Below are 18,604 nucleotides of genomic sequence, written 5' to 3'. Positions count from 1 at the left end.
GCAATGCGAATTGTCGCAAATGTATATTTTAACCTTAAAAATATTAATATTATTATGCTGTATATATCATGCTTTGCACGCTAAACGAAGTGATGCGCTTTCGCATTCTACGTAAGAATGATTCTATTATTATTATTTTTTCCCCATTTCTTTTTTGTAATAAAAATCCTAGTTTCAATAAAGATATTTATTAAGTAATTTTTAAATTAATGTTTTAAAATTATTTCGGATATTTTAAGCAACTTACTAAGCTCTCCGTGGTATTAATGTAATAATATCGATATTCTCCGTGAGGTTCCAGAAGCCAATGTGCAGCCCACGTATGTTGATCACTGGTCAAAGTTGGATTCATGTCCAATACTAGATACATATTACGAGCATGAAGTTCATCGATTAACGCATTTAAATCTTCCATTCTTCCGAGATGAGGATCGACATTAATGAAATCAATAATATGTTCGTACTCCAAGGGATAATCCAAAGCACTGAAGATGGAACTGAGTCTTAAAATACTAATATTTAATGACTGAATGTAATCGAGACGTTGGATTAAACCTCTAAAATCACCGAAATCGTCTTTGTCCGTATCTAAGAAGGAAGCGGGGAATACTTCGTACATCACAGCACCTTGCCACCACTCCCTGTTAGGATTGCAATGGAATGGACCCACTATTATAATTCCAACCACAACACATACCATAGCTACTAACGAAGACACTAATGTCACCAAACATCCGAGACGGATAACAGGCCAATTCCACCGCAAAATGCCAACATCCGATGATGAATTCTGTATCGATACCTGTTGGACTCTAAGGGGACATCTAGATGGTTTTAAATCCGAAGGATAAGTTCTATGTTGCAAATTTCTTGTAGATAACCGTTCGTGTTCTAAAAGATGTGTTGCACTTCCTGGTTCGAGACCATCACTTTCTGTCGAAGACCCTATAGAAGCCATAGTGACGGGAGGATGATCGTAGGGATCTAATTTAGTGGTTTGCATGGTAAAAGGGTCCATTCTATTACAATGCATAGCATTTGGAGGGTTAAAGCGAAGATAAGTTGACTCGGTAATGGCGGAAACTGAAGGGATGACATTCGATTGTGTTAAATCTAGTAACACGTCCGAATGGTCTTGTCTCATAAACGACTGCATACCAGAAATACAGTCAGATGTTAAAGAAGAATCGTATTCTGATGCAAATGCCGCATTGTCGATGGCAGTGAATAGTGATGAACGTTTCGAGTTGTTCTCTCTGTTGGACATCTGAAAAATAAACATTTTTTTTACATAATTTAAATTTATAATATTTTATAATAAAAATTATAAATTGTTTTCAAAATTAAACCTATAAATAATTTTTTATAAGATGTAAATTGGGAAATAAAATTCTCCCTTTATTCAGTACAACTTATGTTTTGTCTTTTCAGCACTTTTTACTTTTTCAGATTACTTTTTTCTTCTTTGATGAATAGTAAATGTAAAAAATTCAATTTCAAAATAAATGAAAAATATAATAAATATTTTTCTAAAAATATATTCTAATCCTAAGTCAGGTGTCTAAGACAGTATTAAATTTTTTCACACACATCGTACTTTACATATGAATATTTTAATATTTAATACTAAATTTGTGAATTAGAGCTTTCACTCGTTATGCCAAATTAATAAGTAATAAGAATAAAAAGTATTAATTAAAATATATTATTTATAATTATGTGTATATCTTATTACATTACGACTATTAAATAATTTTGCTTATAGGATATATATATATCTTAGTAAAGGAATTAAATATTAAAGGTAATCCAATTAGTTTTAAAAGTAGAAAAACCTTTTGAAAAACTAAGCCAATACATTTCTTAATTCGAAAAATAAAAACTATTTAAAAATTTATGACAGGAATAAGCGGATTAGTTTAATTTCTTATAAGTTACTGGATACACAAATATCGATCATTTGAATTTCTCACTGTGTAGATTAGTTTCAAGTTAAAGAAATCAATATTAGATCTAATAATTGTTGTTTTTATGCCTTCATTATTTTAAATAGTATCTTACTAAAGTTGTTTTTGAAAACTCGAAAAATAACTAAACTCACTTAGAGTTTATAGCATAAGTAATAGAGTAAACGAGAATAAAAATGAGGAGAAACAGACCGTGACCGATATAATTGGTGAAGAGAAAATTATTTAAAGTAAGTATTTTATTAATAATCGTGATAAATGTTTCTTGGTATATTATTTTACTATTTTAATGTAAAATCTCGTGTCTATCTTAGAATTTTAGTAAAGAGATTATTAGATAACTTACCATTTATTAACGAGAAATGCATTAAATATGATTTAATTAAGGAAATATTATATAATATTAAAAGTTGATTTAAGTGATAAAATAATTTAAAGTAGCTATAATGTAGCTTTTTGAATAATATGAGATAAATTATACAATGTAAATTACTATCACGCTGTTGCTGCTATCAACACTTGATAAGGCGATAAAAAATAAATGTTAAATGAGAAAACGAATTAAAGGAAGGTCGGGTGTCATTCATCTTGTAATTAATACTTAAATACTATAAATATAATTTGTGTTAAAAAAATGTACCATTTTTAGCAGCTATAACAAGGTTATCATTATATTAAAGATTTAGTTAAAATCTGTATCGCGGAAATGATTTTTAAAAAAATATATTTTTTTTGTTCATTAAATAAATAACTAAATCAAGTAGTAATATGTAATAGTAGAAGTTCTTATTTATTGAAAAAAAAGGATAAAAGAAGAAAATAAATTCAAAGTTAAGAACGATGGCAAAACGCCAGAATATTGACGATGCAATCAGAGATGTGGAAAAAACACAACATCTTTTGGAATCGAGATCGAATCTATTGAGCAGACAAACGGTTCAAAAGTAAAGATTTCCTACCATAACCGGTTCCAATACTTACTCATTTCTTGATTTTGTTATAAAATTTTAAGTGACGTGTGATTTCAATAACCTTCGGATTATTTTTCCTACTTTGATAGTAAGAAAGTGTTCCATTTTTACTTTAAATAAATCTACTCTTTCCATTTTTTTTTATATTAAAAAATTTAACGTTTTACTCTATATAAAAGAGACAGAGATATTTATCATGCTGAACGATCGCTTATTAGATCGAGATTCTTCCTACGTATGTGTCATGATTAAATTTGCTTATTAACCTGTAAAACACGTGATTTATCATCTTCGAAGAAACGTTTTGACATCAAAGCATCCATATTAGAAAATGCATCTTAGTAAAAAAATTAAACTTCGACTAGATTTTAATACATCCTACTCGCAATTTCTGTCGAAAGGAAATTTATCGATGAGATAGTTGACAGAATTTATGAGGTTTTAAGAGCGAAACATCTAAAGGTTTTCGTCGGCATTACTTCATAAAGAATATAGTCACAATTCTGTCAAGATGCCAACACTCCAAACACTCCAGATGTTACAGTATTTTTATTTGACTTATGAAAGTCTAAACAGATAACAAGGGTAACTTCGTCTTCTAAGTGAATTCGATTAGTTTGACATCTGTCGCTCCAATGATTGTATCGTTACATTCAAAATGGGTTTGAAGGATAATGAGTTCGAAACTATCTTCCTCTCCATGCGAAGGCGAACGAGAAATTCATCAACCAGAAAAAAGCAGCATATCAAGAACTATATTCCACTTCATTGAGGATGTTGATTGATAATATCTAGACTAAGTACATATCAATAAGGTTCACGTAATTAACAATCGATTTCTCTTAAAACTTCATTATCTTTGATGAGACAAATCCAGGATCTAACAATTACTTGTAATTATAAGAGCTCCCATCATATAGATTTACTGGCTGTCGTATTAGAATATCATTTATCATTATTAGTCACGCTTTTGATCATCTCTAACCTTGAATATTAACTGTTTAAACATATATCTATGTCACTAGATTGTTTAGAAAATAGAGAAAGTAAGTGACATTGTATCATGCTTCCTGGATGACTTAACAACATGTAAAGCACTGTTCAACCTTGATGAGTGACCGTGATCTATTTTCCTCAATGTTTATAGGTCTAATAAAAGCTATAACACTGATCTACTTTTTAATAGTTTCGCTTAGATTTCATTCAATTTGTTCTACTTTCGACGTTCTCTGACCTATATTGTGTCAGTGTCGTTCTCTTTACACATTATATGACACAGCAAAACTTTTTATCAAATTTTAATCGAGGTAAAGGTAGAGTTGTTAGTCGGATAAACCAAATAAATAGACCTATATATTTAACTTCTGGAACATCAACTCATTGATCGTAACATGTTATATAAGATATAACCTTGTTAGAAGCCATCTTTTCCTATTTTAAAGGAAACTATATTGATTTTATATTCTTAATCATTTAAATTCCGATCAAATTGCGATTCTTTATTTTATAAAAAAAGAATATAAGTTTAAATTAAAAATAAATAAATTAATTTAAAGTTAATAAGAAAGAAAATAATTGAATAGTTTATTTTAGATAAAAGTTACTTTCCAGTTAAACATATAAAAGGTTTAGCTTAAGTTGAAACGTTGAAGACATAATTGCAATTACCAAATCACAATTTAATTAATGCTAATGAAGTGCTGTAATGTACACGACTGTAAATTTAGTAATGTTTATGTAAACCGAAAACTGTAAAGTGAAGATATTTGATGATTGAGATTAATTAGGAAAAGATGAATTTGTAAGAAAATTTATCATTCGAATGCGTGATTAATGAATGTATATTCTCATCTATTTTAGTTTGAATTGTTTGTTATTTAATTCGACTATATTATAAATATTATTTGAATATACGAAATTCTTAATATTGCTAAAAATTTGGTTTAACAATTATTTAATAAAATACATTTTTAATTTAATTAATTATATGTTTTCTGTCTTATGTTTTACGTTGTGTCGTATTTTACACATACGCTGTTATATAAGTTTCACTACATGATAATAATACTTTGCATTATTCTATAAATGAAGAATTCTTTTTATATAAATCGCCTACTTGGAATAACTTTCCTTTAATCGATCTTGCCAAATTTAAAATCTAGATGTTATTAATCCCTAAAATAGAACTTATTGATTTAAAGTTCATTCTTTCAAGATAGAAACTTCGATGTCATATAAATCAGATACTATTTTTTCGATATGCATTATTCAACGTTTTAAATATATTTTTAATGTATTAAACGTTATAATTATATTATACGACAAGTAAAAATATTTAATTTAGAAAACCCTCTTAATTTACATTAAACTAAAAATAAATAAATTTGAAAAAAATTTGAAGTTGTTCCCAATCCGAGAATGACATTTTCGAAATATCTCTGATATCGTCTAACACTTTCAATCATTTTCTCTATAACTGGAATAGCTAATATTACAGTTCTATACGGCTATGTATTCGATGAGATGTCAGAAGTTCAATTTCCTCTTCATTCAAACATTCTTGAATTACGTCAGTGATATGAAGACAGAAATTGTCATTCAAAGGAGGTGAAATTGTCATGCATAACTAGATTCGGTGTCAAAGACGAATATGGTCTAGCATCATCTAGTCCTATTCAAAATATTCTGCAGCTCGTTAGAATTGATGCACTCCATTCAATCTATGCTTTAGTAGCGATGGAAATAATGTCAAGGCGAAAATACTCCACACTATATAATCGCTAGTCCAATTAAACAACTTGTTGGTTTGTTATATAAGCATATTTTAAACGTAGATGCTCAAATTATATAAAATATAATCTGTAATTAACTATTTTTAAATGTTTCTAATTACATTTATTTGCATTTTTTTAAAGTTAAATAATATAATTTAGCAAGACAACATTGATTTTTCCACTCTCTAAGATGAATATTTTGCTTTTCTGTTAAACTTAAAACTTTAAGATATTTATTAAAATTAATATTATTTAATTATTCAGAATATTTTAAGGTAAATAAAAGTTTTCAATACAATGAAGCCCTTTAGCGACTCTAAAATCGATTTTATTGGGATTTACTTTCAAGTTCGGTTGCAAGTCTTCAGATCATTTACATTTTCAGCATTTTATTTCTTTAGTAGAAGTGTTTTCTATCCGATATATGTCTTATAAGTAAGCAATTTTTTTGCACAATATTATCAGCAAAGTTGGAGTTTATATTACATTACGATATAAATTTCTAAATATTGAATGATTACTTTTTCTCTTTCGTGATATAAAGAAAAAGAGCTTTATCGAAAATACTTATCAGGTGATTTCGTGTCGACTTATCGGTGATTTCTGGCAGAAAGGAACCTATTCTCTTCGCTCACTTTCTCGGTTATCGCTTCGAAACAATAAATCTTTTAACTCTACAGCTTCATAACGTTCTTCGATTGTTAGCGGAGTAGCTCAATGGCTATCCATTCAAAACTCGCATCTACCAACGTTAATTTCAATGTTCGATGCTTATAGAATAAATTTGTGATTTTTTAAAGTACTTTCCTCTATAATTACAGAAGAAAAACAAAATTATCTTCAATAAATAAATAATGTCAAATAATTATTTTGTAAAAGATTAGATTTCGTTATTTTTATTATCTTTTAATTTAATTATAAAAATAATTTAATTAAATTTTTAATTAAAATTTAGATATAATATACACTCCTTTTTATTTTTTAGTATAGTTTATATATATATGGATTATTGAATAGTAAAGATCAAAAGAGAGTTAAAGATGCAGTTTTTTCCTATTTTTGTTTTAGATTCGATCGATAGCCGGTTTCTCCGAATTATACAATAATTTGCTTTATAAAATAACGAGAGATTTTTTAAAATTTTATTTATAATTTATCTTTTTTATAATCATTATAAATAACATAAAATACAATATAACTTTGTTTCTAACGCATTTAAAGTCTTATTAAAGTAGTTTAAACCAGTATAATTTTAATTACTTATAATAAATATTTTGCATGACATTATTGCAAATAATTTTACAAAAATTTGATGGAACAGAAGGGGAAAAAATCAAAAATACAGTTTAATATCTTTGATTCATAAAGCGATTCGAAACAGATATGCTGTTATTAAAACCGTTTCCTCTCTTAATTAATTAAATAGAATTTATTTATAATTTTCGAAATGGTGTCAAAAATTCATTTTTCAAATTTTGTCGCTCCAAATCATCGTCAGATTAAATTAAACCATTTTTGTTGCAAAATAAAAAAATAATAAAAAATAGCTTTAAGAGAGAAATTAAGCTAGAAATTCTGTTTACGCTCTTTTAAATGTATTTAATTTCTCGTCTTTTCGCGTTACTCTAACTCTTTTAACCGTAAAGATATTTATAAAAGAATATTTTAACACATTAAGAATTAAAAATAAAGTCAAGGCATATAAACACATTTTAAGTTATAATACTCCGTGAACTCAATTTATGTAATTGAAAAGTGTGTGGCAATGCGTTTGATGTAGAACCGAAATTTATTTTTTTAGGATATAAAAATAACCAATTTTATCTACAACTAAGCAAATTTATATGCGTTTGTGATGTAAAATAATATGAAAACATTCTAAAATTGGTAGTTTTATCGAATATCAGCAAAGACGATCATCAAATTATTCCGGTTGAAGGTTTGCTGGTTTGCTATGTATTTTTTATGTATTTTTTTAAAAATAATTTAATAGAAAAACACGGATATGATTCTTATCTCAATTTTAAATTTTTCACAAAATTACGATAGGAAAACATTGAGAAAATTTAATTTCTTTCAATAATAAAACTATCTTCGAAACTATGTAGTGAATCCAATTCGAGCTCAACTAATAGTCTCTTTCATTGATACAATTCTAACGATACAACTTGTCGAACTTAAAGAAAAGCATCAAACAATAGAATAGCTGAAAATGAAAAAGAACGAAAGGGAGGAAAAACTCAACAATCGTACACGTTAGCCAATGCTAAGGGTACACAATCAAAGAATTGTAATTGCCATTTCGAAACATTAAGCTTTTAACTTTACTTTTCGATGGCTATTTTCATCCGTAACACCTTTGTATCTACCCGTCTGGACTATAATTAAATCGGATCGATCCATTGTCGGTGTACAAATGGTAGCTAAACATCCCATCGGGAACGATAGGTGTCTAATGATGATTGTTGCTGCACGATCGACGAACAAGCGACAATACAATTGAAACCATCATTAGCGAATTGCTTTCAAAATAATAAAGATCATCAGATACATTTCCGATCCATTTTCACATTAAATGCTGATATAAATTATCGGATTTGTTAGATTTTTTTTTGGTTATTTTTTTTACATAGCGGTAAACACCTTTCTTGATAATTTCAAGAGCCGTATTTTCGTTGATACATTTTCATTAACAAATCTTTGTTAATTCATTTTCAATAACTGATTTTTCGCTTTCGACTTTACTATGTTTTCCATCTTTTCAATTGAATTTAGTGACATTCGATTAACCTCTTTGACTGAAATTTTCTTTTTAGAAACTAATCATCATTTCTTTTGTCATTTTACCATATATTTTTTCCACCATTCGCGCTGTATGTGAAAGACTTTTTTAAATACTTTCTCGAATAATTAAAACATATAAAAAAAACTTGTAAAACTTTTTACCTTTGCTTCGTAACGTTTACAGAATGTCGTAATTAACTTTTGTTTTTCTATTTTTCGCTAATTTTTTTAAACGTAAGAAGTTCTTAGATTAAAATTAAATTAGTGTGACTTTTTATCATTTTAATTTTGAATATTTATGCATAGTTTTTAGCGTGAAAAAAAACCTTAAATATGATATATAAGTAAATATATTAGAGTATTACAATTTTTAAAATATTAATTAAAAATCGATTTACTCAAGAATTTCTTAAATATTAAAATAAATTCTTTAAAAGCTATTAAAAATATTTTGTAAAAAGTAACGGAAAAATATGTTAAAATAGAATTTATAAAATGTTTTCTCGAATTATTAATGACTTTTAAAGCGTTATTAATTTAATAAAACGTTTTTAAGTATATTAAAAATTATTATAAATGATGTAAAATGATGCAATGAAAGTGTTATTACCTGAATTATATCTTTTATAATACGCTAAAATGTAATATATTAAAATGTAAACTTTGTAAAAAAAATGTCAATTATATGCGTTTAAAATATTGTTGAACATCATGATAATTCTTTTAAATATGTGAAAACTTTTTAAAATATTGCATTTAAATATAGAATTTATAAAGAAACTTCAAAAATTAATTTAAAAAGAATCACTGAATATAGAATACGATTGTTTATTAATTCACGAAGAGCGATGAACCTGCTAAAAAAATTGTTTTGTGCCTCAGTGTAAAAAAGAAAAAGAAAAAGAAAACAATTGCATTGATAGAAACGAGTTTTTCTGTCATAAATAAAGAATGGATTAGTCAATTGGTTGAAAATATTCCAAGAGAAGAAAAATATATTTCTTGATAACTTGTGTTTCTGTGGTTGATTTAGCTTCTCCGCAGCTGTCATTGCGTATAGAATGATACATGGCGCAATAGGTTCTGGTGCAGAAAGAACTGAAATAAAGGGATGTTAAGACACTTAGCAGCTGTCGTTAGAATGGAATTTTCCCAAACAAACACGAACCGTGCGAGAAATAATGAAGCCAGGACGGAAATCAGACATTAATTTCTGATGTCGCGTCGTTCACTGTGAGATAAGCAGTTTTCGGCAAACCATTAATTTTAATTATGATGTGAGAGGAAATTTTACTGAATACAAGTCTCTATCTACACTAACAAGATGAACCAAAATGACATTGTGTTGTTTATATACGGTAATATTGTCATTCGACATTTTCTTCCAACCGAAACTTAAGCTTATGTATCCATTTTTATGTTTTTGTTAACTCTAAATTATAGTTGCGCGCTTCGTTAATTTAACGAGATACAGCAGAGATCGTAATTTTACTAAAGTTTCGGCAAAGATAATATTGTAAATATACTACTTTACTTTTTTTATTCCTTAATTCTCCATTAGTTGTAATAATAAACAATCTCCGACGTAAATAATTATTAAGCGAATTACTTTACACTGCATTACGTTGTTTTCCTCATTTCTGAACGTTTCAGAATCTTACTTTTAATTTTTTTCTCCTGTTTCAAATTATCTGAAACATAATAATCTTTCTTTTTGTCTTGTGTTCTTAACTTCGTTAATTGAATTATTGGTTCTTGTCTAATTACTTCAAGTCCTAAATACGGTTTCACTTGTTTAACCAAGTTTTTCCTCGAGTGGAAAGAATTCTTAAAATCTTTTTCAATTTTCTGTTAATAATAGGCTAAGAAAATTCGATATAACGATTGATTTTTTTTTATTTACTGACGATTCTATTATTTATGCGCTCCTTTGCAATTTACACACAAAATTCTATTTAAATTTATTTAATTCTAATTTTTTTTTGTAATAAAAGTAAACTTGTATATCATTTTGTATACAAGCAAAGCGTAATATTATTACGTAGAACGATATCGATAGTTATTGACTAAAGTACATTTTCTGTCTTCATATATTAGTCTATCACATATAAGTTTTGTTAAGGTAGATGCGTAGAAGTCTCGATGATTCATTTATATCATGTGAAATGGATCGTATGGTATTTATTGGTTTCGCTTAACTTCGATACTTTGATTCATTGCTAGACAAGTTTTCGTCCTACTATTCCAATGGATAATGATTTGTTTCCTTGGTTGTCTTCGATTATTAATCACGAAGTAATCTTAGTGAAGATCATTGCATTTTCTCTCCCAAGAGATGAAATTCTATATCACCCTCCATATAGGTTAATTACGACATCGATTTATTATAAAGAACAAGTTTTCCTTGAAGAAACTTCTTATTTTATTAATAATAATTTTCCGAATGGTACAAATTTTGAGATTCTACAAGTAACTGTAATTTGTTTTATTTACATATCCTTCCTATATTTAACAAATTATATTTAAATATAAAGTGCTTTTTTAAATGATAAATATTCAAATATTCTTAAAAAGATAGTAACGTATTCTATTGTTTACGAAATTTAGTTATCTTGATCACATTTATATCCAACTGTTTTCCATAAGTGCATTCGTTTTGACTAAAGTTTAGTTGTGAGGTTCAGATTACTCGGTTTCTTTTAAATTAAATTTTGTATATTTTTACTCCTACATGCATCTATAGAAATAATGTTATTTATGAAAAGCTATGTTTTTTTTATATCTATTGAAAATTTTCTACAAAGTTTTAAGCATTCAATCCTTAGAAAATAATATATATATGTATATATATTTAAATCAAATAATTAAATCGTTATCCGCAATTTTTAATTTCTTATTTAAATCTATCACATTTAATTTAAAGTGACTTTATGTAATAATCCCAAACATAATATAGATATATTTTACAATAAAAGTGATTAGAAATTTTATTAAAATCGATATATTTATTGCAGTTTAATTTTTTTATTCTGGAAATACAGGATTAATTTGACTTCATTAACAGTTGTGATAGTGTAATTCTATATATTTTCAACAGTTTTTTTAAAAAAAATCCTACATTCAGCATTTGAATTTACGAATAAAATTGACGTAAAAGCCTTTTTATAGTGTAAATTATTATAGAAATAATAGGGCAAAATAATTTGAAGAAAATTAAACACATACAGCAAAAATTGCTGATTTTTTGGGCATTAAATTAAGACGTAGAGAAGAGTTTTACAGTTTTATCTGGAAAAACAAAATTTCTTTATTCGCATAAGCATATGAAAAGGGAAACTTTTAAAATTATACAATACGCCCTCGTATTATTTACACGTTATCTGCAATTTGAATAATAAAAAAATTATTGAAGATTTAATAGAAAAATGTTCGACAGTTGTGTTTAAGAATCTAATAAAGTTAATTAAAATTTAATTGCTTTTATAATTGAATTCTGTAATATTTTAAATTTAAATTACGAATTTGAAAAGAATGAACACGTTTTATGAGTCCTAGAAAACGTAAGTAGTAATATTTTTATATTAAAAATAGAGAAGTCTATTTTGAATTTTTTGTCATAATTCGAAAATTTATTAAAATTAAAAATTAAGAATTCATAATTGTAAAATTTCATAATGGTTAACCTAAAATATATCAATAACAATTCTTGTAATATATCTTTATAGAATATAAATATATAAATATATAAATATAAATATTTATAGAATATAAATAGTTTAAAAATTTATATAATTTTATATAAATTTTAAACTATTTATAATATTCTTAAATATATAATGTAACAAGAAAATTGTTTTCTTTATTATATTCTATAAATAATCTGTCAGGAAAATATTAATTATATCATTATTTTCTTTTAGATATATACAATTTAAAAATATCTCACGTGAAAGTTTTTATCAGTAGTTTACTGTTAAACGTTTATAAGAGTTTTATTTTCCTAATTCTAATCCTGGAAATGTAACTGTCTCTTCTCACTGAAGCTCGTAAAAGTTTCTTCCATCAGCGACGAAATCTCGTATTTTGTAACTTGTCCAATCTATCCAGAGAGAGAGGAAAGATTCCATAAACATTCCTTTACAAATAGCAATCCTTTGGATAGATCAGGATTGTAACTACACTAACTTTCTCTATCTTTTGATTGATCACTTCTCGTATCTTCTCTAAATTGAGTGTCGATTGCTTTGTATAGGCATATTATTCGTTGACTCGTCTCGACTTGGATGAATTGAAGTCAACATCGTTAATGCTATATCTAGTTATTTTCTTGATTTGTCACAATTTTCCCTCATAAGTGCATATATCATGTGAAAAATATAACTTTTTTTATTATCTAGATTTTAATAATATATTTTATGAAAATACTAATACATACTTTAATATACAATATATATATATATATATATATATATGTATATATAACGTTTTAAATTCCATATTCGGAATTAGTCGATATATTTTTATATTTTACTGTTTAATATATATCTTAATCTTTTATTTTAATGTGGATATAATGAATTATTGTATACAAAATTGTACAAATCTATTTTGAATAGAAATGTTTAAGTGTAAATATACTGGCATTGGCCACTCTGCATAATTAGACTATACTTAATATTTTATTAGCCATTTTGAATCTAAGAACATTATCATTAAATCAATAATCAAACAAAAAAATCATTAATGTCATGTGATGATGTCTTTCCTGTATCTGATATTTCTTATGCTGTAAATACCGGTTATTATTAACATAAAGCTCAAGCTATAATAAATAATTAATTTCGCAAAAAATGTAAATTTTATAAAATTTTATAAACATTCAGTTATTTTTCAATAGAAATTAACTTGTTTTCGGAATCTTCATTTTTCAATTTTCGTTCATCAAAATTCATGAACTATATGAAATATTAATGAGTAAGAACATGAATTAATTCATTTTTTCACAAATACTGTGAAGAATAAATAAAATAATATTATATAATGTTAAATGTATCGCTAATTTCATATGCATAATAATTTTAATGTATTTACATTCATCAACGCTTCGTTAGTGTATTAGATTACAAATTAATTTATTCATGTATTAATTTATTCAGTTTAGAGCAACAGTTCTATTCCACCAAATAAACTTTCTTTATTTCTGATAACTTAATTTATAAATTATATATGAGCTTTAATATATTTTTGTTGTATAAAGCAATATGTTGCGTTAGATGCTATGATAATGCAGGTGCTCTTGCATAAAGATAACAGAAATTCCCTTATCTATCACAGCTTAAATCATCACAATTAATTATCTAAATAAAATTTAAACAAAACAAATTTGTTTTAACACGTATTTAAATGTCGAAAAAAAGCATTTTAAATATTTTTAACAAAATAAAATAACGAATATTGAAAAAATGCACAGCGCATCTCAAAGGCCTAAATGAAACCAAATTTATAAAGCACAACAATGAAAAAAATATAAAATATTTTATAAAAGCATATTATGGAAAAAACTTAAATATTTTTATAACAAAAAATCCAAAATACTTCTTATAAAATTTCTTCAAAATGGAAGAATTCGGAAATTTTAAAGAAATTTTGCCTCTGCGATCCAGGAACATTTAAGGATTATTCATCATACAAAAAATATACTTCGTGATATTTTGTTTCTATATGATTGATTATCACTAAGAATTTTTTAAATTCTTCTTTGAAGCTTTAAACGAAATATTTCTCATCGCGTTGTGATATTTCCTATTTAAAGAGTATGCCACACAATGCGATGCGGCAAGCATTAAAAGTTATTATTATTATTATTTTTTTAAATAGTAAAAATATATTGGCCTCGGATAACATTTATTTTATAACATTAAAGTCAAATATATTTTATTAATGGTGTGGTTAGAAACCTCAATCGAGTTTAGATAAAATTTGAGTACAGTATACGGATTTGCGACAATGATAAATTATCAGAAATTTCAAGACACGTAATGGAAGAAAAGCCCTATACGTTTGTATCCATATTCTCCTTCTAAAGATTTCATCGAGATTTATATATGACGTGTAGTCTAAACGAATGCTGCATGGAAATTACACAAAATGAGAAAAGACCTTCTCATTCCGAGCAGTTAGCGCAATACCAATCAATAAATGTTATTCTGTAACTTAGACTTGGATATTACAGACGAACGGGTTTGTAAGACATTTCCTTTAATTTGATCGCTGTCTGGATGTGTAAGATATTATTATAAATCAGCAAATTGCACTTTGGTTAATAGCCTGCAGCTATAAAGAATAGAATTATCGTCACCTGATGTATTTATTTCTTTCTCGTTAAATCCTATCACTTTATCATATTAGGTTACATTACACAAAATTCGATTCCTTATTTTAGTAAGACTTCTTATTTCTTTAAATTTTCATCGTTTCTTTACTGTAAAGTGACATTATTTAAATATATCAAATAATAATCTTTTTTATATTTAAAGTATTTGGATTATCATTTGTTGCATACTATGTATAAACCTCTAGCTGTTTTTTAAAAAAAACGTAAAAAATTCCTTAAAAAGTCTGTATATATCTTTCGAAATTTTAATTATAGACAGTATCAACGTAAAATAATTTTTATATTAGATTAATTAATTAAATTTTAAGTAATCAATTTTCAATTAAATTATCTTTTTTCATATTTTTTTAACGTTTGAAGTGAAGCAAAGTGTTAATAAAAAATATTTACATAAAAAACATTAGAAAAAACGTTACAAAAAACATACTAAAGATGTTTTTGTGTAACGTTTATAAAAATACTAGCTGTATATTTTTCCTTGTGACATTTTTATATAGTACTTTTTATACATAAGCTGTATTTAAGAAAAAATTCATTTTTGACATTCAGAATATTTTAAAAACTAATTTTTTAAAATAAAATTAAATCCAGACCCGATTTTTTTATTAATTTATAACCTTAACATAATGATGAATCTATCGGTACTATATTTCATATGCAGGTTACGATATAATATATATTTAACAGACAAATGTACCGCATCTCCATACCGATTTTAAATATGTTATTCATCCATTGTTTTGGATTTCCTGTCATCGTCACATTATCTACTGTTTTATATTCTTTCTTATAGACTATCAGTCATTGACTTAAAACAGATTTATGATACGCAATCACGTAACTCCTGAAAACGATGCCGATGCAAAGATTACCATGCATTGAAAAATTCAACAACCGATATTTTATTCTAATTCTTAAAGAAATGTATTGGCCGACACGATGAATCATAAACTAAGATAAAGCTTAAAATATTGAGACGAGAATATGGTATGCAGGTTCACTGATTTATTATTATTGCATGCATAACACAGTTTGGTAGCTGTACAGAAAAATAACTACTGTAAATATTAATAAATTTTTAATGACGGACAGAAAGATGTATTTTAGCATTATATAGGCGAATTTGAGAATATGTTTATCTATATAATGCTTAAAAGTGTCATGTTATAATGTAAAATTAAAATTTATAATGCAATTTTCAAGGATCAATTTAATCTTTAAAAACAGTTAAGTAAAAATCTGGTAAGCTTAAAATAAATCAATCAATTAAATATAAATTAATAAAGAATATTTAACAACATATATACTGTATATTGTTAAATTTATAGTATACATTAAACTATAAAAGCAAAAAGTGAGTAAGAACTGTGTTATAACAAATCAATTATAAGAAAGTGTATGCGAAGCAATCATCGTTACATCGATGGACGTTCGCTATAACGTAGTCAATATTTCTTAGTTATTCTTTGCAGTCAAGGTTTATTATTAATATATCTGGCGAAATTTTTAGCGTGGCTTTATTTCTTGCAATGTTATTTGCTCTCTTTTCAAATATTCACCCTTCTTTCGGGAGACTTCATAGAGCAAATGATCCGTAAACTTCTATGCTGTTAAGATTTTCGCTACGTGGTATATAGAAAATGAAATATTTTCTGTAAATAATGTTTTAGCATTTAAATGTAATCAATTTAGTTGTTAAATTATGTATTAACACTTCAAGCAATCGTGCACGAACGAAATTCACTCACATAATTCATAATTTTTCACTCTTAAGAACAATGATTGTAGAAAGGTGGAGTCATTTTCAGAATTCCATTTGTTCAGTTGACTTTCCATTCTCAATCGAAAAATGGTTATCATATATTAAATAATTCACAGATGAAATTATTATTTATTCTTCTGAAGCTGACGAATTCTGAAAGTTTTGTTATTTTCATCAAGGATTAGCGACGCATAGAATAAAAATATAAATATATAGGTCACTATGATCATAAATTTTAAATTACGAGCACTTGGCTTTATAAGAAAGTTTTAGTTTGTCCTGCAGTCTTCATAACAAATAGAAGCATTTATTAAAATTATTGTTTGCTAAGAAAGATATAAAAAAGAGTTTTCTGGTAAATGTTAAAAATATTTTTCTAAGCACAAGTCTTACTATAATATATTAAAATGCTCGAAAATAATTATATATTTATACAGAATAAGAAAAAATATATATATTTCATTGTACTAATTCTTCTTAAAATCGATTGTAAATATAGTAGTTAGAAATCGATATCATTGTGGTTCCACACAGAAAAATACATTAGATTATGAAAAGGTAATGATATTGTTCAATTATCTTTTTATAAATATTTTTATCGAAAACAACTGTGTAATATACTCATTGGAAACATTTTTTAAATATATTTTTTATATAGAAACAAACCATAAAATAAAAAATTCATCACGTAAAACAATCGAGATATGTGTATTAAATGAAGGCAATCTTTGTGTAGAACTTCTGAATTTCTCTCACAGGAATAGTAAAGACTATATATGAGTGTGACCCGCATAATAGCACGCTTTGAATCGCCACAATATCTTTTCTTTATTGGTTCTATACAACAAGGCGCAATCGTATAATGTCGATGGCAAATGTTAACCAGCAGAAAAGCATTATATCGTGTTTTTTATCTCATTTCCGACAATTACGGTTTTCAATTAACAGTATTGCTTAAGATAATGTAAATCGATAATCGATGAGAGAAGTGTAAAATTTCTAACTTATTGGCATTTTCGGTAACAATGACTCGTTCATATAAGATGAAGAATCGTTTTTCACCTTATATTCCTCTCGTTCTCTCTCTCTCAGTTCATCTAGCATCATCTACGCAAGCATATACATTCTAGAATTTCTCATACTCGGAATTCCTGCATTTTTCTCTCATAACTTCCATCTATCTTCAGATACTCCTACATTGGTACTTTCAGAATTTATGAATACTTTTATTCAACATAGATATTATTCTGTATAAATCACAAAAATAGCTATTATATATTTTATATCAAATACTATCGATCGATATGAATTATATTAAATGCTTTATATTAAAAAATTTAATTTATTGGCAATTTATAATAATTGACTCTTTGATTTTAAATTTAATTAAAGAACACTTTACGTCAAACTCTATTCAAAAATTATTTTTGATCGATTTTATAAAGAATAAAATTAATCTGAACGTTATTTGTAAATTAAATTTGTTCTTGTAGTGTAATATACGTAATTCTTTTGTATATTATATATATATAAAATTTTTATCCAGCAGATGGCGCGATGCTCTATTATTATTTGAAATTGTTTTTTTGTCTGTTTATTAATTTATTAACCAAACACGCCGACCGTATCGAACGCCCTCTCGACTATTATTAAAGAATTATAATAAATTCATGTATTAATTATAATGAAAAACGTCGCAAAAATTAAATATTGATTAAATAATATTTTATTCGGAAATATAAACAACATTTAATATATTTTCTTTCATTCTTAAATAATAATTTGACAGTGATTAACCTTAATTAAGCATGTAAAAAATATTAAATATCAAATCTCTTTTTAAAAGTAGTAATTAAATAAGTAATGATATGTTTTTACGATAAAAGAAATGTTTTTAATTATACATAATAAAACAATATTTCAATTTTTTTAATAATTAAATGCCGTATAAA

The 18,604-nt window shown here is 26.0% G+C and overlaps 1 protein-coding gene across 1 annotated transcript in view; it reads right to left on the bottom strand.

Annotated features, from left to right (window-relative positions):
* Positions 1-18,604, bottom strand: part of LOC136977530 (amino acid transporter heavy chain SLC3A1-like) — a 67,561-nt gene that overhangs the window by 25,865 nt on the left and 23,092 nt on the right. The window contains exon 2 of the mRNA XM_067273028.1: positions 248-1,267. Coding sequence (XP_067129129.1) covers positions 248-1,267 — 1,020 coding nt within the window. The remainder of the gene's footprint in view (positions 1-247; positions 1,268-18,604) is intronic.

Source organism: Centruroides vittatus, unplaced genomic scaffold (assembly GCF_030686945.1).
Source record: "Centruroides vittatus isolate TY-2023 unplaced genomic scaffold, ASM3068694v2 contig_1114, whole genome shotgun sequence".
In the NCBI taxonomy this organism is placed as follows: Eukaryota; Metazoa; Arthropoda; class Arachnida; order Scorpiones; family Buthidae; genus Centruroides; species Centruroides vittatus.
The sequence above is the reverse complement of the archived record's forward strand: the minus strand, read 5'-3'. Positions and strand labels throughout refer to the sequence as shown.